Genomic DNA, 24,275 nt, shown 5'->3' with positions numbered 1-24,275 from the left:
TGGAATACAATCGCATTGATTCGTCATCTATCATCCGGTCACGCTAGCGTTACTCTCGTTATAATCACATGATGGCTCATACTAATCAAGGTCACCTCCCGGGCCTTTTGGGTCTCCTGAAACCCGTCTTCGTCTCCGTTTCGGGGAACAGCTCCGACGTCACGATCTCCTCCGTGATCTCGCTCGGGTCCTCGACGTCGAACTTCTTCTCGATCTGCAGCCCTGCCTCAGTCGTGGCCACTGTGAGCACGGCGCGCTTCATAAGAGGGTAGACCATGCGGAACTTAATGGCCTTGGTTCCTGGCATGGCGGGGCATGTGTAGAAGAAGAGCACAACGTTCTTCTCCTCGCCTCCACGCGGCGGAGTGGCTTTGTATCGGAAGAAGGTGAAGCGCGGTTCGGTTGGCGAGATAGTCTTCACGAGCTCGGGGATGGTTTTCGGTATTTCGGAGCTAGGGAATAGCTCTACGACTTCGGTGTCAGAGTTGATTTTCTGGATGTCTCTGTTAATACATATCCAAAAAGGTTACATAATGGCATTGTTTGCTTCAACGTAGCTTACCAACATCACTAAGCCGCTGCCTTCCTCGCGACCTAGTTCACTTAAGGCAACTAAGGCGTCGGTAGCAACGGGCATCTTCATGTGTGTGCTAAGGTGGATCTCGCGAGTTCCCGTGCCGGCACCGGCCTCGGCCTCAGCCCTTTTCACCTCGCCAAGTGTCCTTTCCTCTTCGGTAAGGGGCGCTTCAAGTGCGCTGTGACGGTCATGCTTCTCGAAACCGGCAGCACTTAGCTCTTCAGCTGTGGTCATGAATATAGTCTCGCGGAAGTGTTCGGAGCCCAGCTCGCGCACGAGTGTCAACCTCGTCGATGCAAATAACATCTTCTGCCGGACCTTGGCCGAGTCCGGCACGTATGTCACAGCTATAAGGTACGGAGCGGTGTCATATCGGCGCAGGAGGATGTAGAGCGCCTCGTCGGGTTTTAAGTGGGGGGCTAGCTTGGAGAGGTTGGAGGAGAAATCGCTCGAGGCGCCGGTGAGGGTATCTTTTGGTGTTAGAGACTCCCCCGTGATGGTTACGAGAAGTCCGAATTGTGAGGAGTCGGATAGAAGAGTGTTGAATTTGGAGATGAGCTCCTGAGATACTGTGTTACGACTGTGAGCTCGCTGTACCCCCTGAGTTTGGAAAAGGGACGAAGGAGGATGCCATACCAGATATTCCCGACTGCATCTTGTTCTGATTGTAGAACCTCGACGGCTTCCTAGGTATTCAGTGAGGTATTTAGTGAGGGGGTGCCTTCCAGAGACATGAAAACTGTCTTGTAGGTAAATGTCTAGAACTTCGGTGTTTGATGTCGGTGTCGATGTTGGCCCGTCTTATAAGGGGCCGAGGAGACAAGGCGACAATGGGACAGGGATGCCCCTCCATTCGTATGATCCTAGACAAGTAATAGCCTGAGTAACAACGCATACTGCGGGGCTTTTATATATGATACTCGCATAAACCCGCTACTTGAGTAGAATGACGATACTAGCCCTATAAAGGATCCTATTCTTCATACTTTATAATTACATATAGGATCTGATTTATGTATTTGCCTAGCTGGTTTCAAATATTTGCCAAGTTCTTACTTCATCCTCTCCTACTCCTCCAGCCTCGACCATTCAGATGTATATCCAAAAGGCATCCACTTAACCACGCTTTCGACACGAATGATGGTCCCGTTATTAATCTTGAACAGCTGTGGAACCATATAGGTGCCTGGAATACGTGTCGTCTCAGGCAATGGACTAGGGCTAGGACTATTCCCTGGTTCGTCGATCAAAGCGACAGCTAACGCGATCGCTCTCTTCTTGTCAGCCGCGAGAACGCGTCGGTCACGGACTGCCGTTGTATCAATTGGAAGGCCATTCAGAGCTTGTCCTTTGCCGTCGAGTTGATCGGCGCAAGTTAAATTCGCTTGAATCAAATTGTCCCGTCTAGTGCACCCCGGGGCAAATGGCACTCCCTCGCTCGAATGCTTCTCTAAACCGTCGAAGTATGTATTCAACAACTCTGGCGAAATCTCAAGACCGTCAATGCTACGCTCTTGGAATGCGGCGTCAAATACTGCTGACTCATCTCCTTCCCACTCTACCGGCAGAGGCGGGCGCATGAGCGTCATCGTTCCGCCACGACTGTCGTTGGTTTCCGCTCGCACGGCTAGTGCCTCGATTTCGGTTATCTGCCCGCCGCTGACTGCTATCCGTAGCGCGAGCACGCCGGGTACACTATGTTCTTGGGAAAACCCCCAGTAACCCGCTGTCTCTCTTTCTTCATCCGCCAAGACTACGGCGTAACTGTCTGTCCAGGAAATTGCCTCCAAGGTCTCCCACAGTCCATCTCCCAAAGCGAGAAATTGGCCATTCTCCGAGTAGCGGATGCCTTTTGCAAGAGGTAAGCGCGTGTGATCATGAACTCTCAGTGACATCAGTATATCTCCCACCACATTCTCAAGGCAGACCCGATCACATGGATCTGGGTAAACGGTGAAGTTGGTGCCTGGTCCGCTGAGGTCCACTGGTGGGTCCTGAGGGTATCCCGCCTTCATACCATAGGGGACTTCGGTTAGCGTCATCTCAATGCGGTATATTTTCTCGCCTTTTAAGCGGAATGCTTCCATGACAATCAACGTACGGGGTGTGTCGAAGTACGGTGGAATAGGCGAAGACGTGCCATTGACGCTAGGCAACATCCTCACCGTCCCGTTGTGGTCAAGCGTGGTAATAGCAAAACCGCCTGGCGCTCCTCATCGACTACGGCGAAATGGCGTTCGCGGATCTTTGTAACAAAACCAAGGAACCCTGTTTGGAACTGCTCCTCACACGTTAAGGACGCAAATACTGTGTCATTGGAGTGCCCATAAGGATCCCCTGTCTTTATATTGGTCGTCTGAAGACCATCCTCGAGACGGTTACATTCCTTATCGAAGAAGGTATAATCGCCCTTTGGATCATTTCCCTGCATACCGGTGTAATATTTGTCGGCTTGGGAGATCAGCTCGTCACGGGATATTCTGTTCTCCGGTGCCACGGCTTCGAACCATACGGGTTCCGGTTGACCTCTCTGCTCATAGAGATCGAAACCACCAGAATCACGCGTGATCTGTGTTTCGATCTCGCTAATCTTTCCATCCGACTCCACCTTAAGGCGTACCACGTATATCGCACCTATGCCATTCTCGACGATAGTAGTGATGGTCGCGACCTGACCAGCCTCGGGATCTGAGAATGTATGGTTATATTTGCCCAGCGACTCGACGATGTGCCATTCGCCTGACCCAAGCGGCAATATCTGATCATTCTCGACATACTTAACGTCCGGTGTTGTTGGCAACTTCGATGGATCGTGAGCTACCAGCGCATTCAGATAGTCCGAGATGAAATTTTCCAAACATGCTCTCTCGCAACGTTCCACCGATGTTGCTAAACAAAGAGCAAACGTCGATAACGCGACGCCAACGACCTTTCGAACCGTGATAGCCATCATTTGTATTCCTCAACTGGTCTTTGCAGGCCTAGGTTGATGTTCTGTGGCTTGCTAAGGCAAACCCTAACCTATGTAAAAAACATTTACATGATGTGTCTATGTTAGCATATTTAGATGTAAATATGTCTCCGCATCGTGAATTGCCGGCAAAATAGATGATGATAGCCTAGGCGCGTGGATGTAATTCAATCTAAGAGCCCAATGTCGAACCGTGCCGATCACCTGAGAGACAAGGGCGGCAGTTATTTTGCTTAACTCCAAATCATTTTACTTTTATTCAAAACGGTTCATAGTCCATAAAGTTATGTGCGAGTATAGGTATAAATCGATCAATGCTTTATTTCACTGTATTTCTATTTATATACGATGATTTCATCACAGGGGTTTCTGCACGCTTACATAAGCACTGTCCTAACCCTAACCCTAACCCTGGGCATGCATGAGCAGGGTTAGGGTTAGAGTTGAAAGTAGGATATGGAGTGCATTACTATTTACTTCACATATAAAGTGACCATTCATTCTTGAAGCTTCTAGGTAGTCTTACAAGTTCAGTTGCTTAATTGTAGGGCTTTGTATGGTTTTCTTGACACTACAATCCGGAACTGACTCCCAAATACAAACGACCAAGTCATTAGCTCGACTCCCATAGACTTCCATATAGATCAACCCATTAGTTTTTAATGGAAGAAATGCCAGGTTTCGCCCGCACATACTCCGGCGGCGACTTCTCCGCTTGAGTCAGCGCCCACTCGGCGATGTCAGCGCGCTCGACGGAGGCACCCAGCGTGCCATCCGCCACGTACCCATCCACAACCTTGCCTCGAGGCCCATTCCCCAAGAAGCCGACGCGGAACAGGGTCCAGTCGATGTCGCCGCCGTACTTGTCGAAGACCTCGCCGACGTCGACGATCGACTTCCAGATGTTGTGCGCGACGGCCCAGAGCACGGTCGTCAGGAACCAGATGAAGACGCTGGGCTTGTCGTTGGGGTCCTTGACGCTGAAGGTGCTCAGCGCGATGATGCGCCGTACACCCTCTTCCTTCATGATGGACAGGATCAGCTTGTACGCCGGCACGAAGACGGCTGTTTGCGCCCGCATGCCTGATGGCCCGACCACGGAGATGATGGCGTCTTGCCCACGGATCGCGGTCCGCAGTTGCTGCTCGTTGTCGAGGGCGCCTTCGACGGACTGCGTATGCGTCGCGGTGTTAGCTCGCTAGCTATGTAGGTAGGCAGGTGGGTAGGAAATTATTCGCTTCGAAACGTTGGCAATGGGGGTAGGAAGAGCGATTGAATCTCACCTGGATATCTGGGTTCTCGGCATGCTCTGGCAGTGTTCGTCTGCCGTAAATGGTCACGCGCCAGCCTAGCTCGAGAGCGCGCTTCACGACGACTTGGCCCGTCTCGCCTGTGGCGCCGAGGACGAGAAGCTTTCCGTTGGCCATGGCAAATTGGAAGATACCTAGCTGCGTAGGGTTTACGAAGCTAAGAGTCGAGTTGGGGGAAAGACGAACTGTTAATACCTAGTTGAAACAGGTGGAGAGAGGAGTCGACCGGCTTTTATGGCTATTCCATTCCACGACGTTGTGTAACCCGAGGAACACAAAGCCGGTATGTCTAGCCTGTTTAGAATGTATTACGTTCTAGAGCTTTGCTATTTCATCATTAGGGGGCGCCAATATGGATAGTGTGTCGATTGAAAACTGTGAGATAGTATGAAATAAGATCTAGAAATCTAGATTTGCGTAGAGACGAAGGTTCTCTTATGTATTATCAAAGGTTATGGCAATATCGCAGCATTCTTGACAGCATTACTAATACGACTCTTGGATTTCCATTCCAGCAGAGCATCCATGTTCGGAGTGCGGTCAAATATCGACACCGAATAGCGGTAGGTACCAGGTAGGTAGGCGTCTGGCCTTGGGCGAGAATTGACTTCGTTTAACAGGAAAAATCAAAAGTGGCGACAAAACGATGCGCCACGAGAAAATTACCTGGTCAAAGTTGTTTGGATTTGATAATCATGACTAAACATCTATTTAATCAAGATTTAAAAGTCATCTAGAACGACATGGCGTTCTCTTCTATTTTCTTATCAAAATCAATGCGTCTTGAGAGGGCGCCTGCAGGTCTCAAGCCACTAGTCTTGGCAAGGGATGATCGTGGAGGGGTTTGGATTTATGGCATCTTGTGGAGCAAGAAACCGTTTCCTTGCAGCTTCTAATCCAGATCGTGCCTTGGGCAATCTTACGCAGGCAGCTTGCGCACCTTATCTTCGCCAAAGCTTGCAATGGGGTGATGGCCCCATATAACATCGCCGAGAAACTTGAAATCGAGAAAAGTCGCCTCTCCGTCTGACGACCTCTCATATCGTACCGTCGCCAGTCTTGATGCCTGGCGCGCAAAGTTGTCAAGTTTGTCATCTGGTCACTGAATGATGGGGTTCATATAACGAGGATGAGTAAGGTCAAGTTCACGAACATTGTTGGCCTTCCAGCAAAAGGTTGAGTGGGTTTCCTTAGGCGCTGCTCCTCATGGCAGGGCTTGACTTGACGGGCCGGATACCGAAAGTTATCATGCAGTCGCATTGCCCCATCACATTTTTCGAGAGCTCCAGCCAACGATCATGGCTTTCCTCGTATCAAAAGAGATCCGGATTCGTCGAGAATGCCATTTATCACGCCTAATATTCATGGCTACTAATTAGCTGCGTAAAACACCACGAGCGCAATAGTTTCCGACAGGAGGATTGGAGCTATGAACTTCTTCGAAAACGAGTCTTTCTTCCAATACGTTCTCGAAGGCATTTGCGATTGTATAGGGTGTCCCAAGACTGGGTTCGATGAAGTGCCGCTGGAAGGATATATCACGGAACATGTGGAAGACAGGCGGGAGGTCGACAGGCGCGGAGAAGACAAAGGCTACTATGGGTGTGACCGTTAAACATACTAAGCGCGAGTGTGGCCTTTTCATCTGCGTCAGCGGCAGCCTAGTACTCGCAGACGGCCCTTAGCAATTGCCTTCTCTCATCCGGAACGTAGGCGCGCGCTTAGCACCAGATACGGTCGAGAGGAACTGTCTCGAGCGCGAACTTCACCACGATTCCTAGGAGAACGGTTAGAATATTCGTAAGCACTGATTTTATCGCGCAAGAGAATGAAAAATACCGTCCTAGAAAGCCGTCATCTTTTAATACGTACCGAAACTGGACCCGCCCCCTTCAAGACTCACCACAAATCTGCGTTCGTCTCCCTATTAGTAACGACGATCGTGCCTTTACCTAACGCCATTACCTAACACTACCTCGCACTCCCGTACATACTCGCAAGCAAGCCCGTACTTTACTGATAAGCTCGGAATCCCGCACCCGAGTAGTAGACCGCCGATGTCGAAATTCGACGAGCGATCCCCAAGCATGGAGCGCCCCGTGCCCTCGAGCTTTTCGTACGCGGAACCAGCGGTTTCCGGGACCAACCTCGACCGTCGAAGTGTCGGCGCTCACGGCAACCTCGTCTAGGCGCGACGTGCCTAAGAGGATGCCCCGCTCGTCGACGCTGGCCCACCCACGAGTCGGGTTGTGCTTACCACCGCGGATGGTGAAGCGGGGCCCCGTATGCTAGATGGTCTGCATGATTAAAGGGATCTGCTCCGTGCTTGATGGCTGAAAGATGCAGCGGGGCTAGAACCAGCAGTCTTTTGACCGGGATATGGGAATGGCTCGCTAGCGACGGTTTTGGTGTAAAGCGTAGCGGGATTCGGACTCGGGCGTCTCTTCCGAAATCGCGATATGTTAATCTTGTTCTAGATCAGGTACGATATAGCGTATTTCGTATTCATTAAATGCAGCATGCTGGGTTCTCTCGTGTGCATGTAGTATACCAGCACTAAGGGCTTCTACGAGGATCTAGGCGAAGGAGAATGTAGCTTTCTTCATAAAAGTTCTTGAGATGGCGAGCCCAAGACAGCGGGTAATCATAAGAAGCTTGCTTATGCAGCGGTAGGCAAATGAAGGATGAGCATTCCAGAGGCACTAAGGCACAGCATTTCGGCCGACAAGCTATAATCGTCATTCTCACCTGTTGATCCTAAGGGAATGTTAGAACGAAGTACTTGTAATAGCTATCATTCTGATAAAGTAGGTAGGTACCTAACGACTTGTTCATTTCCTTGATCAGTTAACACATTTTAATTCTGGCCACTTCACCGAGGCAAGCAGAAAGTATCGTCTCTTTCTCGCTATGCTGTTAAAATGCACTGGTGGAGAGTGGGTGTCAAAGATGCCTCTTCGAGAATATCATTTGCGCCTATCCGGTCAACTCAGGCTTCCAAGCTAGGTGGCAAAGTATAGAACTTAGGAAAGCAGCTGCACAGTCGAGGAACAATGGGACGAACGAATCAAAAGATACCAGCGAAGAGCGACGTCGTAGGAGTAGCTCGGATAAGACACAAGATTTCAACTTTTCCAACATGATGGTCGAATTTGACGAGACACGCTCATTCCACGTCGATTTAGAGCTGTCGCCTAGCACATATATCTTAGAAGATGTGCCTTCATTCAAGACCGGACGAACGCCGAGGTCCACCAATCTTCCTGACGATTTCCCCACCAACCCCTTTTATGGATCTTTATGCGATCTAGATCTCTGGTCCCACATGTCTTGCTTTGGGTACGGTGTTCCACAATCCTGGGTCAGAACTCCCGAACAGCAAAACGATATGTTCCTGCAACGAAGCATGTTGCCACTATTTATAAGTCGGTCAAAGTTCATTTCATGTGTGTTCCCCGGGAGATCGGCGACGCTAACGCCTCGTAGAAGATTTTGCCATGTCAGACGAAGGCACTAGCATAATGCGAAAGGATACTCAGATGTCCAAGATGCGTTTGCAGGTCTGAACTTATTACATATGCTAGTGGCATCCACATGCGAATGCATAATGGGTAGTCTAAAAAATGTGTTTGCCGAACCGTCGGAAGGAGAAGACAGGATTTGACCCACTTCAATGTACGATGACGGATCCGGACCTATGTAACGGTATGCCTCTCACAATACTTGAAAGATACGCTTCCATTTTCTCATATGTGCCTTGCTGTAGAAACAGTGACAGGGCGAGGAGGTGTACAGAGGTAGTAGCTAAGTGCCTAGCTACTTACATTGGCTGGAAGTGCTATGCACATTGTGAGGGGTCTGTGTCATCTTCTGCAGGAATAAGCTTAATGTTCTTTTATTCTTATGTTCTTACAGAAGGTGCAAATAATTGTATTTTGGGTTTGTTTGAGGATAGTTAGTTGAACTTAAGCTCGAAATCACTTGTAATAATCCCAATGAAATCCTAGGTACTGACTTCATCCCGATTTCTTTCTAACCACCATCATTTCCTGCAAATACCGCATTTCGCGATACGAAGATGTCTCAGAGAATTTATGTTGCGGGGCCGCGAGACCCCAATATTCACACCCATACGATCATTTTCCTCCATGGTCGAGACAGCGAGTGTGAAGAGTTTGCCAGCGAGTTTTTCGAAAGTGAAGCCTCGACCCCTGCTGGACAGCCGCGAACCCTTCTAGATCGTCTTCCATATGTCAGATGGGTCTTCCCTTCAGCTCCGCTCTTACCGTCGGCGCGATTTGGGGCCTCGATGTCTCAATGGTTTGATATGTGGTCCGTCGAGAACCCAGAAGAGCAGACTGAGCTACAGGAAGAAGGGTTGCAGATGAGTGCCGGCGCTATCCGCGACGTAATACGACAGGAAGAAGAGCTTGTTCCTCGCCATAACATCTTCCTCGGTGGCATAAGTCAAGGCTTCGCTACTGCTCTGGCCACTTTCTTCTCTGACGGTCGGGAGCTCGCTGGTTTAATCGGACTCTGTAGCTGGATGCCTTTGTGTGGCGTTGCGAACGGCCTAATCACATCGAAGCATGAAGAATCCGTGCTGTTCAATGCGTTACAGGATGTCTACCTAGGCCAGCCTCCTGTTAATCGGGTTGACCCAGAGGTTGTTAAGTCGACACCCGTGTTTCTAGGTCATGCAATCGACGATGAAGTCGTCCCCATCAGAAATGGAAAACAAATGCGGGACATTCTTCACGATCTGAACCTTATGGTCGAGTTTCATGAGTACCAGGACGGGGGACATTGGATCAATGAGCCAGATGGAGTTGATGGCATTGTGGACTTCGTCACTAAGATCTGTACAAACTGACCCCTTACTTTTGCTTGAGTCTGGAGAGTTGGCCCATGCTTTCGGTAACGACAATTGCCCCTTTCCCCCTCCCCCTTTCAATGAGCACGGACCACTCCACATCCCGTCCAATATTGGAGCTACCAGGCTGGATTTATGTCAATCGGGGATGGCTTTTTCACCAACCCCGCCGCCATAACCTAAGTAGGCTAGATCTTCTGAAAAGGTTGGGGCTGGGCTTATCAACGCGACGATATGTCCTCTTTCGACTCGAATCAATTCTTATTCATTTTAAGCATCATAATCAAGATTTAACTTGTCCGTGCCTAAATCTACACATCTCTAAGTTATACCGGAAATGGCGGATCAACCAACGGCTCCGGCCACCCAAAGCGCCTCGCCACCAGAGACGGCTGAAATTAATCAACCCGAGCTAATCGCCGCACCTCAGGGTGAAGAAGAGGTATGTATTTCCTAAGCCGAAGTACCCGAGTTCAAACAATGAGTGTGGATATTTGTACATTATCTCGACTTAAATGTTAAATTCTAATCCACACTATTCACACCCTTAGCTGGAAGATGATTTTGACGACGACGCGGATTCAGCATTGGGTAATGATGCGTTAGTGCTCACTTTCATATACTACTTACCTACCCCTAAGAGACGTGATTCATTAACATTTCTATGCTTGTAGTGCTAGCAGCACCAACTCCGTCACGGCGAGCATTCTAGAATACCGTACTATCAAAGGCCGGACCTACCACAGTGAAAGACATGAGTCTCAGTATTTTGCGCCGAATGACGAGCAGCAGATGCATTCGCAGGATATCACGTAAGGATGAATCTGTCCAGGAAAATAAGTTATTTTTATTAAGTGTTCTAATATATCACCACAGGCATCATTATTTAACAATTATGCTTGACGACAAGCTGTTTCTCGCACCAGTTAAAGACGACATGGAGGTATTGGATAACCTTAAACTCCGATATACGAATGTAAAACGCTGACCTCCCATAGAGAGTGCTAGACGTTGGGACTGGAACCGGTGTGTACTGCCCCTAGTTTCCTAGATTGATGTTCAAAGACCAAGCATGATACTAATCTAACATCACTAATAGGAATATGGGCCATGTAATATAGCCCCTTTTTCATTCTTATAACAATTTTGATTCGGATCCCTTATCTACCCCTTCTTCGGCCCAATGCTTACTCTTTGACAGCGACGTGGGCGACCAGTACCCTAGCGCAGAAGTCGTAGGAACGGACTTGTCACCAACACAGCCGCTGTGGGTACCGCCGAACGTGAAGTTCGAGATCGATGACTGTACCAAGGATTGGACATGGCCTGCCGATCACTTCGACTTCATCCACATGCGCTATCTCTTCGGAGCCATAGGCGATTGGAATAGGCTACTTCAGCAAGCATTCCGCTGCTGCAAGCCTGGCGGCTGGGTCCAGTCATGCGAATGCGACGTCGAAATGTGCTCTGACGACGGTAGTATCAAAGAAGATGGTGTTATCGCGACATTCTGGAACCCGCTTTATAAAGAGGTATGCATGCGCTAGCATGCAATATTTTATCTTCATCCGGCTATCCTTCATTTTATTCATGTATACTATGAGCACTCATTGTTGGCGAAGTGCTTGCTAACTCGAATACGATGTAGTTAGGTAAAAAGCTAGGGTTGAGCTTCCAAGTTCTCGAGAATAGATTCCAGAATAAGGGATTTGAGGCGGCCGGGTTCGTGGACATTAAGGAGGTCAACTTCAAGGTAAGCCACCTTTCGTACGTTTTTGAGCCGATTACACGTGGCATGAAATGTGTGTCTACGAACACATCGTTTCTGATCGAGCTTGTACTCCATTTCCCTGTAACTCGATTTGCTTTTATCATGCCACCTCCTCGTCTGTACAAGTAAAATTTCGGGTTTGCATTCGAGTGTTGTTCGACATGCTAATTGACATATTCCCACAGCTACCTATTGGGGCATGGCCCATGGATCCCAAGCTTGCTGAAATTGGAGGCCTTACTTTACTGACCTTGATCAACGATCTTGAAGGTAAGTCTTTAACTGTTTTCATACTACTTGTGGCCTCACGATACTTCATAGCTACCTATACTTGATTTCCTTAAATATCATGCCTTGGGTTGGGGTCATGAGATATCTCTGAGTTAGCTCTTGCAACCACAATAAGTGCTGACTAATGATACGCAGGATACGTCCTAGTTCCGTGGAATATCGTGCATGGTGAAGATACCCCTGGCTACCAGCAAACACTTGCGCACCTACGCAGGGAATTTAGATCTAGGTCTATGCACGCATATATGAAGGTCCGGTACGTTTATGGCCGCAAGCCCTAGGGTAGCATAGTACATAGACCTCGCTTGGAATTGATGTTACGATCCCTATAGCAAGCGACCGTAACTTTCTTATTAGGTCTTTACTTGGCCATGTGTAAATTACCTCCTTGCGCATATCTAAGGGTTTGCCATTGCGAACTCATTACGCGACTATGTCATCTGGAAGTGAGAAACACTAGTGTTCACCTGTTGATTTAAAGTGCTCTAGCATTTCCACTCCACCTCGAGAATTTTTGGATACGCATTGACCTTGAAAGGTGAAGATCTATGTATATATCACATTCTTTCTGTCATTCCAACTCCCTGGGTAGTGTCGGCATCGAGCAACGTGAGAGAATACCTACCTAGGTAGGTATGGACAGTGTCCCAAAGGCTGGGCTTCAACCAAAGCAAAGCCCAACTACTGTAGACACCTCATGATGTAGGTATGTAGGTACCTAGGTAGGTACCTATGGTTGGGATAACTTTGAGACCAGGTTCGATGTTGGGTCGTACTTGTGGCGCACTCTTCTAGTTGAACTGAAGCTGTGAATGGCTGACAACAGCCAGTAGGTGAACTTTATTATAAGTGTGCATGTTTTCCACCCATTTCCACCCTATTTCTCCTTACCCCTTCATTTTGGCAATGCATGTATCTATCATGTACCGCCTAGGGATATAGTATACACGATGGGGCATTTCTCAAGCTTGGGAATAAGAGTATGGCAATACCTCCTCCACAAATCGACATATTCTTTAACCCCCTAATATTACAAGATCCCTTATTATCTAAGCGCCCAAAATCTCAACATAATGGATGGCTACAATCAGGTACCTTACTTTCAACCGGGCGCTACCCTCCCAGCCAACGACGACTATGCGGGTGACGAAATGTCCACCTTAGCATCTGACACTACATATGGATTCCAGCCAATGGCCATTGCTCCTCCTCTACCAGTTGCCCCATTGCAGGAGCTGGGAGAGGGTAGAGTCGGGTACGTTCTTTTTTTTTTTTTTACTACTAACCTGATATATAAGTTTTACAACACACCCTCTTCATGCACGCTTTCCCGGTCTCGCTTGTACGGATTGCTCAAAAACCTTTGAAACTAATAATGGGCTTCGGAAGCATGGCGAACAACAGGGGCATAGTCCTTACGGTTGTATCTGTGGCGCCAAGTACACCCGGCTAGATGCTCTCAACCGTCACATCACCGACAAGTCTCCCAATGCTCCGAAATACCCATGCGAGTATTGCTACGATCGACAGGGCGACAATGGCTTTGCTCGTCGAGACCATCTTATCCAGCATTTAAAGAATTTTCATAGGATTGTAACTGCCGACAAACTCCTCCAGCGCAATCCTGTTGAGTCCAGAACAGCTCCCGTCACCGGTTCCGCTTGGACCTCTACCGCCGCCAACGCTGATCTCGTTTTCTCCACGCCGATTACTCCAAACTACTCTGGTATGGGATTCGGGTATTCTGCATGGGGCTCTACCGGATTATTTAACCCCGGCCGATACCAAGCTACGATGGATCCTTCTAACATCGAAGACTATCCCAGTGGTATCCAACAGAATCAAGACCCGATGATGCAGCAATTCCAGCAAACTGACATGTCTGGTTTTATGTAATGGTGTAACGAAAAGATACCTTTTCCGAAACCACATGAACACGATTTCGACGAGGAGATGTTGTTTGATTCAGTTTGATTTGGATAGCAGGACCCTGAGGAGGATTGGTATATTTCTTCGTCGGTCATTACCGCATTCACCGATAATTTTGTCTACTTGTTAAAGCCGCATATTCATCCTGAAAAGCAGGGGGTAGACCGTCTGGGTTAGGGTTGTTGCATGCGCTACCATTCATTCGGGAATTGGCCCAATCAATGAAGACACTACACCGAAGGCCGAATTACATTCTTTTATCACCGTACCTACCTAGATAGCTCAGTCGCTACAAGTTGCAGCCATTGTATCATGGACCGAAAATGAAGCTATGCTTTCTCAGCCCCAACAAATGCTCCTATTTCCAAGTCTGAGTGAGTAGACAATTCATATACGTAGTTGGTTCCCACTGGGTATGGGGTTAGCGATCATAAGCCTTACAGCGGTGTTTTTTCGTAGGTATATATTTGATGCTGTTATGTTGTCGAGAGACGACGGACCGCGCCGTGCACGCTTCGAAAGTGACAAACGTCCTGTCAAACTATATTTATAATCCGTATTTATTACCTTCCCTGAAAACATACCTACTAGGTCATGGTTAGATTTATCACGGACCACGAAGACCCTAGCATATCATATAGCTTTTCGAGGCATTGGAAAAAGTTAACTTGAGAAGTTTACCGGCTTATGTGCCTATCCTCCATGCAGCTCGTAAAATGGTGTTGTCTTCCACGCCTACGCAGGATGGACAATGCGTTTTGGAAGCTTAGATGGGCTGCCCATAGATAAAATCTCAGATAAGCCGACCCCGCCACCTGATTACCTTGACGGATGAAGCACTCGACTTCTAAAATAATATCTAGGTAAGAGGCGATGAATGAGCCAAGAGTGGAACCCCGATGACTTGGAAGAACATAATCCATAACACCGTCGCGATATTTACATTCTAGCTGCGGAGTTCTCCGCCAACTTTCGGTCTATGATATTCGTAGAACTGGATGAGGGGTTTTGGAGAAATCACGTTAGTTTCCAAGGGCCTCCTCACCGGCTTGTAGAACAGCAAGAATTTTTGCGACTAAAAGCTATTGGAATTTACCAGTAAGGCCGAGGCTATAACTGTTGTAGCTAGTGCCAAAGTAACACCCCACGCATCTCCAGTCTCTCCCCTGATCCTCCCCTGACCCCAAGCCCGGTTTCTCCGCAAATCTCCACACGAACTCCAAGTTCCGGGCCTGCTGATGTGAATGCAATTTCGTAGTGGGGAAACGCTACGGGTGAAGTCTAGATACGAATGCAAGACCGAACGCATTTCGATGCAGCAGTCTATAAGTAGAAGGCTACCACACGATGTGACCATGAACTGCGATGATCCTGAGCGTGTCTTCCCAACAGCTTCGTACACAACAGCCCAAGACAAGATGAAGCTTTCCCCAGCTGTTCTAGCGGGGTCCCTCGTGGCCAGACAGGAGATTGACTACAACTCGGCTCCGCCGAACTTATCGACCCTTGCCAACTCAAGTCTCTTTGAGACATGGCGGCCGAAAGCCCACGTTCTCCCGCCTTCTGGCCAGATCGGCGATCCGTGTATGCACTACACGGACCCGAACACAGGACTCTTCCACGTCGGCTTTTTATATAATGGCAATGGTGCTGCGGGTGCAACAACAGATGATCTCGTCACATATAAGGACATCAACGCAGATGGAGCGCAATTCATTGTGCCGGGCGGGAATAATGATCCCGTCGCAGTATTCGATGGATCGGTTATTCCTAGTGGTATCAACGGTACCCCTACCCTCCTCTATACGTCTGTCTCCTACCTGCCAATTCAGTGGACCATTGCATACACTAGAGGAAGCGAAACGCAGTCTCTTGCGGTATCAACCGACGGCGGCCATAACTTCACCAAGCTCGAGCAAGGACCGGTCATCCCATCACCTCCCTTCGCAGTCAATGTGACGGGCTTCCGCGACCCTTACGTGTTCCAGAACGGCAAGCTTGACACCTACCTTAAGAGCGCCCCGGGTACATGGTACGCCGTCATCTCCGGAGGCGTCCACGGCGAAGGCCCCAGCCAATTCCTCTACCGTCAGCACGACCCCGACTTCCAATACTGGGAGGAACTAGGCCAATGGTGGCACGAGCCAGCCAACTCGACCTGGGGCAACGGCGACTGGGCCGGCCGGTGGGGCTACAACTTCGAAGTCGGCAACATTTTTAGCTTGGACGAGCAAGGCTACAATGCGAACGGCGACGTATTCGCCACTTTGGGCGCGGAATGGTCGTTGGATCCCATCGTGCCGCAAGTATCGGATTTCCGCGAGATGTTATGGGCTGCTGGAAACGTCTCTCCCACCTGCGGCGGCAAAAAGGTCAAGTTCACGCCCAACATGGCCGGCAAGCTCGACTGGGGACACTCTGCTTACGCTGCTGCCGGAAAAGTGCTGCCCGCTAGCTCCCAAGCCTCGCAGAAGAGCGGCGCTCCTGATCGTTTCATCTCTTATGTGTGGTTGACCGGAGACTACTACGGTACTCTCGATTTCCCGACGGAACAGCAGAATTGGACCGGCGCGCTCTTGCTCCCGCGCGAGTTGAGCATTGGGAAGATTAACAATGTCGTCGACAACGAGCTTGCGCGCGAGACTGGATCGTGGCGCGTTAAGAGCAACCACTCCGGCATATTGACGTTAGAGACCCTCAAGCAGGAGATATCGCGCGAAGCGCTCGCCAAGCTTACCAGCGGCACTCCGTTCACCGAGCCCGGCCGGACGTTGAACTCGCCAGGCGCCGCCACATTCCAGACCGTGCCCTCGAACAAATTCCACGTCATCACCGCAACCCTTTCTTTCCCTCAAGCGAGCCGGGGTAGCGACTTGAAGGCCGGTTTCCAGATCTTGTCATCCGAGCACGAGAGCACGACGATCTACTACCAGTTCTCCAACGAAACCGTCATGATCGACCGCACGAACACGAGCGCCGCGGCCCTTACCACGGATGGTATCGACTCTCGTAACGAGTACGGTCGACTGCGTTTATTCGACATTGTTGAGGGCGAGCATAAGGTGGTCGAAACTCTTAACTTGACCATCGTGGTGGACAACTCTGTCGTTGAGGTCCATGCCAATGGACGATTTGCCATTTCTACCTGGGCTCGGTAAATATCCTACTTCTTGACTCTTCTTTAGCAGATATACTAATATAGCACCTAGATCATGGTATGAATCTTCGAGGGAAATCCGCTTTTTCCAAGACGGCAGCGGCGAAGTAACGTTCGGAAATGTGACGGTGTACGAGGGGCTGTATGATGCCTGGCCGGATCGGAGCTAATGAGTGATGAAAGCACTATATGATATCTAATAGATAATCTTGAATACGAGTAATGCATAATTCACCTAGCCATTGACGCAGTTTCCCGTTTGCTGATTTACTCACGATTGAAGCGGCAAGACCTTTGTTCCAATGGAGACGTGTAGTGACTGCAAGTTCGCCTACCTCTGCCTATGCTCGGGATAGTAGAGTTCACCGGATTAAGACCTATCGGGGGAATAAGGGCTGCCGAATTGGTAGAGGGCCTGGATTATGCAATCCCAATTGAGGCAAACGCGGAGTTAATGACACTGGACATAGAAAGAAGGAGTTTAGAGCTCGAAGCTCAATGAAACTCGTAGACATGCTTAACGGACAGCTGTCAAGTCACGGGCGGAGATAACCTCCTCGCGGCATAGAAAAAGATGACACGCAGATGAAATCTGAAATAAGCATGGCAGCAGTTATATATAAGAAGCACACGTAAGAAGCAACCGGGCGATTTACTCTGACCATATGACGCCATCGGAGTTCCGAAAATACCTACCTCGACGAAATCACTCGTGATCACGAAGCGAACAGGTATTGACCATTGAGTCTGAAGAGCGGGTGCACTACCTCCTTACTTACCTAAAGCCTCATTTGAATCGAGAATGACGGTCACGGAAATATCTTTCCTACCCTCCAGCACTCCCGGAGAGGTGACCGAGACACTTCGCGACATCGCCGTAGCTGCGATCGCCTATCAAGGAGAATGGTGCGCCACGAACGCGCCATGGCTGGCACAGGACCGTGGGGAAGCCCTCTTCCAGCAAGTTGAAGATCCTGGGGTGGTGCTAATCACCGCACACTGGGATTCTATCGATCAGCACCACGCAGTGCTCGCGACTCCGAGGAACCAGAAGATTCTTGTGGACGCGGAACCTCATCTCCACGCCGCGACGGTGAGGCCGGGGCATATTGATGGCGTCAAATTATTCCCTAAATCTGAAGAGGAGGGGTTCATACCCGCGCTGGAGGCACCGGTTCTCGTTGTCACAATATGGTCCGTGCATCGAGAGAATAAGACCCGATTTGAGGAAGCGCTGGGTAAGGTTAAGGGTGTTTTAGATGGGTTCGCGATGCCTTACCGTCACAGAGGCGGTTGGAAGATTGAGAAGGACGAGGGCGAAGACATTGAGCAGTATTTCATCGCAGGTGGGTTAGACAGCGTTGAGAAGAGCGCGGCATTCGCCCAGGTAGAAGGTTATAATAAGTACGACCAGACGCTATCACCATTGGTGTTGAATATTGAAACCAAACACTACAAACGAATTGGTTGAGCGTTTGGTCCGAACCCAAATGGGGACAGAGCAGCAGGGTATATCCATATTAGCAGGGTACCATTGAGAACCCGGATCCTTCGTTCTTCAACCGTGAACTGCCAAAATTATCTAAGCTAAGGAAAAGAATTGAAAGGCACAGCCTTCAGTCAGCTCTGACATAGGCCAGATAGGCATGGAGCCGTCGCAGATTTGTAGCTGAATGGAGATGCTGCGCCACCGTCCGGCTTTGCGCAAAACCCACCGATGCGATGCCAGAATCAGCCGATTGTGGATGCAACGGTCTCTCGTAAAGAGAAGCCAATAGCTCAGCAGGCTCAGGCCAATCACCCCAGCGATAATCTCGGTGCCTTAAAGGATCGACAAGGAGCACCGCCGCATTTTCCCAAAGTTGTAAAAAGTGAACAGAGAGGCGCGTTTCGCGACACTTCGCATCGCTCACCATCTGTATATACCGCAAGCGATTCTCCTCCTTTGCTCGGCGGCCTTGCTCTCCAACTTTTAGGCAACAACTATAATTCGTGTGTATAAGTTTCGAGTATAATTGGACGGTTCGCCAGAGTGCACTTTGGTCAAGATGGTTGAACGACCGCCCTCCGCCACCACTTCCCGGGCTTCTATGACTGGTAGACGAGATTTCGGTATGAAGTTCATAGCTCCGATTGATGACTTCCCTCAACAACAGCAACATCAGCAACAACAAAACATGGGACATTCGGAGAACGGGGCGCATCCCGAGAACGTGGGAAACGCCGAGAATGTGTACTACGTACAGATGCCGGAGCCAGCGCTGGAGCCGGAAATAGTGCCCCGGGAACCAATAGCGACGACGTACGAACCTCCTACGTATTGGGACCGATATATGGAAGCTGGAGGTCTGAAGCACGGGGATGATGAGGACGACAAAGACGAAGGATGTCACCCCTTCTGGATGGGTTGGGTAGACATATTTAAAGGAATGGGACTCATTCTTATCGGTTGTCTTAAAATCCCTTTTGTGTTCGGGCACGGCGTGGCGAAGACGTTCCATTACATACCGACACTATATCACGACGATACTGTTCGGAAATGGCCCAGGATCACCGGTTTTCCATCAGCATGCGCCGCGAGTTTTATGGTGAGCCCTATCTTCTGTCGGTAAACTTGCATACCTAGTGATGGTCTAACATATCCAACTGTAGGTCGCATGGTTTGGTATTCTCGATGGTATGACCGACTGGTTTGTGTTGCCTTATAAGTGCGCCAGGAAGGATGGTTTCGTAGGATTCTTCAAGGGGTTCGCTAGGGGAATGGGCAGTATTCTATTCAAAATACCTGCAGGTGAGTCGAAGAAAAAAAACCTACATCGTACAAGACTGTCCTATGAGCGTTGTTCTAACAGTATTAGGTATTTTTGGGTTTGTTACTCACCCTTTTTTTGGTATATACAAAGAGGTGGCGAAATTCAAACTGGACATCAAACGTGAGCGGAAGCCTCGCAAAGATGTGGCGTCGCTTATATGATGTTAGGACCGACTTAGCCTAACCGTCGACACTACCGTCGACACTAACCAACTGTGTCTTTTGAGAATGACACCGGTTGTTGCCGAGCGAAATAACCTGATGGGAGGAGGATGAATTGTTATGAGCGAGGGTGTCGGGGTTGTGAATGGATAGGCGTTTTCCTTGGTGTTGGGCCTGCGAATTTTCATCGGGCATCCTTGGTGGCATCTGAGGCCAGACTTTCCATCTTTCCTTGCTAAACACCATGTCGGCTCATAATGCTAGATCGACGAATGAGTTGTCTAGCTATAGTGGCATCATTCCTGCGCCGCATGCATGACTGAAGTATTTGGATTATAGTGTAGCATTCGATCATGATTGAGATACCCTAAAAGACTTTCCTTCAACTTATCTATAATGCGGCTTCATTGTATACGGTTAGTTTCGTGCAAGATAGAAATAGTGACGGGTGGCTATCTCCGAATGTCACCTAAAAGGCGGCGGATGACGCAATTTCGGCGAAGTATTGCTCAATTCTCCAACTCGATCGTAGCACCAACTGTCAAGATATCGAAAGACATAAAACCCAAGAGGGGAAACGCAGAAACAATTCAAAACAATAAATATTGCTGGATAGGAGATTTCAATCAGAGATTCTAGCTCTGAAAACACAATGTCGACAACCGTCACTTTCGTCACACCAACGGCTCCGGCTCCTGCGGGGCAACCCGACATATCCTATGCGCCGGACCGCGACAAGTGGCAAGCCCGAGCGGCTCGGCGTCTCAAGGAGGGGAACCTACCCACCACTCTCCCGAAAGGATTCCCGGCGCAGTTGACCGGCGACCTGGTCTGGGAAGGCGACAGCGTAGCAGACACGTATGACTGGACATACGTCCTCAGCGACGACCAGTTAAATGAGATAGACCGAGCCGTAGAGCATTTCAAATGTAGGAAACCAGCGACTTCTGACTCAAAGACGTTAGATTCTAATCAATGAAAATTTCAGGCTTGGGCTTATCACTAGGCCACATCACGGCAGACACATTTCCGCTGCCGAATCTGCACGGCGAATTGCGACGTCTATCGGCGGAACTGCACAATGGGCACGGCTTCTTCGTGATTCGCGGCCTTCGCGTCGACGAGCACTCTCGCGAGGAGAACGTTATCATATACGCGGGCATTTCCGCGCACATTGCCGCGCAGCGCGGTCGGCAGGACCACAAGTACAACGGCCAACCTGCCGACGTAGTCCTCAGCCATATTAAAGACCTATCCTGGTCGCAAAATAACGGCGCTATCGGCAGCCCTGCGTACACTACCGACAAGCAGGTCTTCCACACCGATTCGGGTGATATCGTGTCTCTGTTTGCGCTCGAGACGTCGGCGGCCGGTGGAGCCAGTAAATTAGCCAGCACTTGGCGTGTGTACAATGAGATTGCCGCCACCCGTCCGGATCTCATTCATACTCTTTCCCAGAGCTGGGACATGGAAGTGTGAGTAAGCCCCAAGATGATGCCTTTACTTCGCACAATATACTTCGGAGATAATGTCTAGGTGATGTGCAAGTTTAATTAACCATTTCAAATTGCAAGGTTTGAAAAAGCCGACAAGCAATGGAAGGAAAGGCCACTGTTATTCCACTTCCCGGCAACGGATTCTACCCCGGAGAGGGTAGCCCTACAATACGGCCGTCGGTACTTTGTTGGTTTCGGTGCTCTCCCGAGGAGTCCCGATATCCCCCCTATCACCGAAGCCCAAGCTGAGGCCCTTGATACGATCCATTTCTTAGGGGAGAAGTACTGCGTGAATACCGACTTCCAAAAAGGGGACATTCAGTACATAAATAATCTTGCCATTTTCCACGCAAGAGACGGGTTTACGGATACGCCAGAAAAACGGTAAGTCTAACGCCGCCACTGTGCGCTGAAGGCATTTCCAAGCTGTGTATGTTGCTAATGTTCTTCCTGGATGAAAATAGTCGTCATCTGCTACGCCTATGGCTGCGTGATCCAGAGAATGCGTGGCCGACTCCAGAGGTCTTAAATTATCGATGGGCGCAACTGTACGAGGGTGTCACGCCGGAAGGCCAAGTCTTTCCTCTTGAACCGTTTATTCGTAGTGCTGGAAATAAGGGGAGATGAGATTGCTCCTTATGATTGATCTATGTCTATGTTAATATCGCTATGATTATAATAGTCGCCATCGCTAGGTATGCTGAAAGGAATGCCTTGCGCCGAGCGGGGATTCTCTAGTCTCATTTCCAACGCCCTCAAATCTAGAGACAGTCGCGAATCTCTAATCAAGGAGAATTTCGTAATCGTCTTGTGCAACCCGTACTGGTTCGTTTCCGGCACCGTATTTCCGCCTAACCAATTCAAAGATAATCAACCCAGCACTAGTGCTTGGGACCTGTCGAACTATGGCGGTGGATTATTAGTAATCCATGAATGGTATTATAATGACTAGATATACTCACTGGTATTCCACCAAAAGCCGCGATACAACCATCGTCTCAAACCTCTGCCTTCTGAATTCGCCTCTGCGACACACTGTGCCCAAGTCTCTTGATAGGCATGGTAATAAGCCCGAAGCATGCGCCACCTACGTCTTGGCTTGTCAGGATTTGCGGCTTTCGAGTCTCTCATCTTAGCGGCCTTGGCATCTAGATCTTCTAGGTGATCCCAATGCTGAACTTGAATGTGCGTCAAAGGATGAAGAAATAGCTGCTGGGTGAACGAAGCTGTGATACCGGCGAGTAGTAAGAACATAGGTTCGATCGCGTAATGGGGTCGAATCATAATTGGTTGGGCAGCATCCTCTTTCGCATTGTCGGTTAGATGGTGTGGTTTGGGCGGTCTCTTCTGGGCCAGCACGTCGACGACGTCCGGTTTCAAATCGCCATAGTACCACGTGATGAATCGGTAAAAGGCCTGGGCCTTCACGTACTCGAAAGTGCTGAAAAAGACAGCACATCCGAAACTATCCTTTAAGAACGATAACCCCCATCCTGCGAAAACCCCGCGCAGTCCAATTTCCCTAAGCTTCTCTGCTGAGAATGACCACATGCTCCTCGGCTTCCCGTCGATATTTCCATTCATGAGATCGCGATGGTCATATCTCGCCTGAATGGCATCAAGTGGGGCCGCGATAACGCTTTGGATACTCCCAGCCAAGAAACCCGCAGTAAAGGTGTGAATAGGGTCTGGCGGAGGAAAAATTCTTTTCGGTGCTCTCGAAGTCTCTTCGTGTAGCTGGGCCAATATTTGTAAATAGCTAGTGTATAGCACAGCACCGACTCCGACATTCGCCATCAGCGGCGGAAGAATCTGATGAGGTATGACACTCCATCCATGCTGCTGAATGACGGACGCGAGCAATCCAGGGGTTGTACCCCGCGCCCACATCCATGCTTGCCTAAGAGTGAGGCCTAACCTTGACGCGGCTGGATCATTAGCAGCGGCTCGCGTGAATGATTCCGTTCGCGTCTGGTGCACACTCCGGGCATATGCAAGATAGTCTACTCGAGTTCGGAAGAAAGCCTTGACGGGAGCTCTGAAGTAGAAGGCGATAGCCTGAGCGCTCAGGGCGCGAACACCGGCAGCTGACGCGGCGGTTGCGGCATTATTGCGCGACGAATTATCTAGACTGCCTTCAGGTGGTATGACGGGAAGGACACCAGTATATAAGTCCCGAGGAAAGCCATTGGTATCATCGCGGCCGGGCGGCATTGTCCTTACGAGTCATTTTGATGCTGAGGCTGGGGAATAGAAGACTACAAGTTTGAAAATCGTATCAAATTCAATGGATTTGTTGGAGCTTATCGCCAAAAGTTCGGGACCAGTTTAGATGCATATTAGATCTACTAATATGCTTATATAAGAGGATTGTTTACATAAAGAATCTTTGAAGCTAATCGGTATAGTCAGTTTGTTTCACAGCAAGATGGACTCGAGGTGTGAATTATAGACTTATATTGGGAATGAATATAGATTCACCTATGTGTCAAGATGCACCGGTGACACATTCATAAAGAATCACGTTGATAGCACATTAAGGTTCATGTGCTACCTATTCACAATACGCCGTCTAAATGCTTGCAGCTACCCAGAATAGGTACCGGAAGGTCGTATTTTGTACCTGAGTGGATACCCGATGGTCCAAATAGGGCACCTACTACGTAGTAAGTTCAGGCCACTCATGCCAGATGACGTCAGCACGTGGTGCAAAAAGAGTCACAAAGCATATGAAGATTCAAATGAATGATGAGTGTATTTTGTACTTTTTGATAAACAACATTGGATGTTCACCGTCCAACGAAACCCCAAAACGCCGGTCAAAATGTATGAAATTCATCCCCACCGACATAGATAAACTCATTTCCTTATGTTCATGTTTCTTTAATTCCGGATGTCCCGTAAGGTTGGTACACCGTTTATCGTC

The 24,275-nt window shown here is 49.2% G+C and overlaps 11 protein-coding genes across 11 annotated transcripts; 7 read left to right on the top strand and 4 right to left on the bottom strand.

The window, feature by feature from the left end:
* Positions 1 to 4: 4 nt before the first annotated feature.
* On the bottom strand, positions 5 to 1,393 carry F4807DRAFT_408942 (actin depolymerizing protein). The gene is made up of 3 exons (XM_047996485.1): positions 1,214 to 1,393; positions 563 to 1,146; positions 5 to 493 (listed from the first exon to the last, which is right to left on the bottom strand). Exons 1-3 carry the CDS (start codon positions 1,230 to 1,232, stop codon positions 92 to 94), a joined length of 1,005 nt encoding a protein of 334 aa, XP_047858271.1. The 5' UTR covers positions 1,233 to 1,393; the 3' UTR covers positions 5 to 91.
* A 251-nt stretch (positions 1,394 to 1,644) lies between these two features.
* On the bottom strand, positions 1,645 to 3,527 carry F4807DRAFT_449772 (uncharacterized protein; the record flags this gene model as incomplete). The annotated part of the gene is made up of 2 exons (XM_048000062.1): positions 1,645 to 2,780; positions 2,837 to 3,527. The coding sequence occupies 2 exons, from the start codon at positions 3,525 to 3,527 to the stop codon at positions 1,645 to 1,647; spliced, it is 1,827 nt and encodes a 608-aa protein (XP_047858270.1).
* Positions 3,528 to 3,940: 413 nt separating this feature from the next.
* Positions 3,941 to 5,318, bottom strand: F4807DRAFT_198736 (NmrA family protein). Its single transcript, XM_047993784.1, has 2 exons — positions 4,832 to 5,318; positions 3,941 to 4,719 (listed from the first exon to the last, which is right to left on the bottom strand). The coding sequence occupies exons 1-2, from the start codon at positions 4,973 to 4,975 to the stop codon at positions 4,201 to 4,203; spliced, it is 663 nt and encodes a 220-aa protein (XP_047858269.1). The 5' UTR covers positions 4,976 to 5,318; the 3' UTR covers positions 3,941 to 4,200.
* A 3,618-nt stretch (positions 5,319 to 8,936) lies between these two features.
* F4807DRAFT_449771 (phospholipase/carboxylesterase) lies at positions 8,937 to 9,731 on the top strand (the record flags this gene model as incomplete). Its single annotated transcript, XM_048000061.1, has 1 exon — positions 8,937 to 9,731. One exon carries the CDS (start codon positions 8,937 to 8,939, stop codon positions 9,729 to 9,731), a length of 795 nt encoding a protein of 264 aa, XP_047858268.1.
* Positions 9,732 to 10,068: 337 nt separating this feature from the next.
* F4807DRAFT_469602 (S-adenosyl-L-methionine-dependent methyltransferase) lies at positions 10,069 to 12,500 on the top strand (the record flags this gene model as incomplete). Its single annotated transcript, XM_048002726.1, has 10 exons — positions 10,069 to 10,173; positions 10,283 to 10,332; positions 10,406 to 10,543; positions 10,608 to 10,674; positions 10,730 to 10,757; positions 10,831 to 10,843; positions 10,933 to 11,263; positions 11,380 to 11,484; positions 11,688 to 11,772; positions 11,929 to 12,500. 10 exons carry the CDS (start codon positions 10,069 to 10,071, stop codon positions 12,072 to 12,074), a joined length of 1,068 nt encoding a protein of 355 aa, XP_047858267.1. The 3' UTR covers positions 12,075 to 12,500.
* Positions 12,501 to 12,866: 366 nt separating this feature from the next.
* On the top strand, positions 12,867 to 13,689 carry F4807DRAFT_456293 (uncharacterized protein; the record flags this gene model as incomplete). Its single annotated transcript, XM_048000861.1, has 2 exons — positions 12,867 to 13,048; positions 13,092 to 13,689. 2 exons carry the CDS (start codon positions 12,867 to 12,869, stop codon positions 13,687 to 13,689), a joined length of 780 nt encoding a protein of 259 aa, XP_047858266.1.
* A 675-nt stretch (positions 13,690 to 14,364) lies between these two features.
* On the top strand, positions 14,365 to 17,444 carry F4807DRAFT_408887 (glycoside hydrolase family 32 protein). Its single transcript, XM_047996483.1, has 2 exons — positions 14,365 to 16,876; positions 16,932 to 17,444. Exons 1-2 carry the CDS (start codon positions 14,967 to 14,969, stop codon positions 17,047 to 17,049), a joined length of 2,028 nt encoding a protein of 675 aa, XP_047858265.1. The 5' UTR covers positions 14,365 to 14,966; the 3' UTR covers positions 17,050 to 17,444.
* Positions 17,445 to 17,681: 237 nt separating this feature from the next.
* On the top strand, positions 17,682 to 18,350 carry F4807DRAFT_456291 (uncharacterized protein; the record flags this gene model as incomplete). Its single annotated transcript, XM_048000860.1, has 1 exon — positions 17,682 to 18,350. One exon carries the CDS (start codon positions 17,682 to 17,684, stop codon positions 18,348 to 18,350), a length of 669 nt encoding a protein of 222 aa, XP_047858264.1.
* A 577-nt stretch (positions 18,351 to 18,927) lies between these two features.
* On the top strand, positions 18,928 to 20,302 carry F4807DRAFT_469598 (uncharacterized protein; the record flags this gene model as incomplete). Its single annotated transcript, XM_048002725.1, has 3 exons — positions 18,928 to 19,467; positions 19,532 to 19,670; positions 19,738 to 20,302. 3 exons carry the CDS (start codon positions 18,928 to 18,930, stop codon positions 19,851 to 19,853), a joined length of 795 nt encoding a protein of 264 aa, XP_047858263.1. The 3' UTR covers positions 19,854 to 20,302.
* Positions 20,274 to 22,137, top strand: F4807DRAFT_198404 (Clavaminate synthase-like protein). Its single transcript, XM_047993783.1, has 4 exons — positions 20,274 to 20,782; positions 20,842 to 21,328; positions 21,428 to 21,733; positions 21,814 to 22,137. The coding sequence occupies exons 1-4, from the start codon at positions 20,506 to 20,508 to the stop codon at positions 21,974 to 21,976; spliced, it is 1,233 nt and encodes a 410-aa protein (XP_047858262.1). The 5' UTR covers positions 20,274 to 20,505; the 3' UTR covers positions 21,977 to 22,137.
* On the bottom strand, positions 22,131 to 23,563 carry F4807DRAFT_456288 (mitochondrial carrier; the record flags this gene model as incomplete). Its single annotated transcript, XM_048000859.1, has 2 exons — positions 22,131 to 22,252; positions 22,312 to 23,563. The coding sequence occupies 2 exons, from the start codon at positions 23,561 to 23,563 to the stop codon at positions 22,131 to 22,133; spliced, it is 1,374 nt and encodes a 457-aa protein (XP_047858261.1).
* Between the last annotated feature and the right edge of the window lie 712 nt (positions 23,564 to 24,275).

Source organism: Annulohypoxylon truncatum (genome assembly GCF_022578515.1).
Source record: "Annulohypoxylon truncatum strain CBS 140777 unplaced genomic scaffold F4807scaffold_3, whole genome shotgun sequence".
Taxonomy (NCBI): domain Eukaryota; kingdom Fungi; phylum Ascomycota; class Sordariomycetes; order Xylariales; family Hypoxylaceae; genus Annulohypoxylon; species Annulohypoxylon truncatum.
This window is presented reverse-complemented; position numbering and strand designations above follow the sequence as displayed.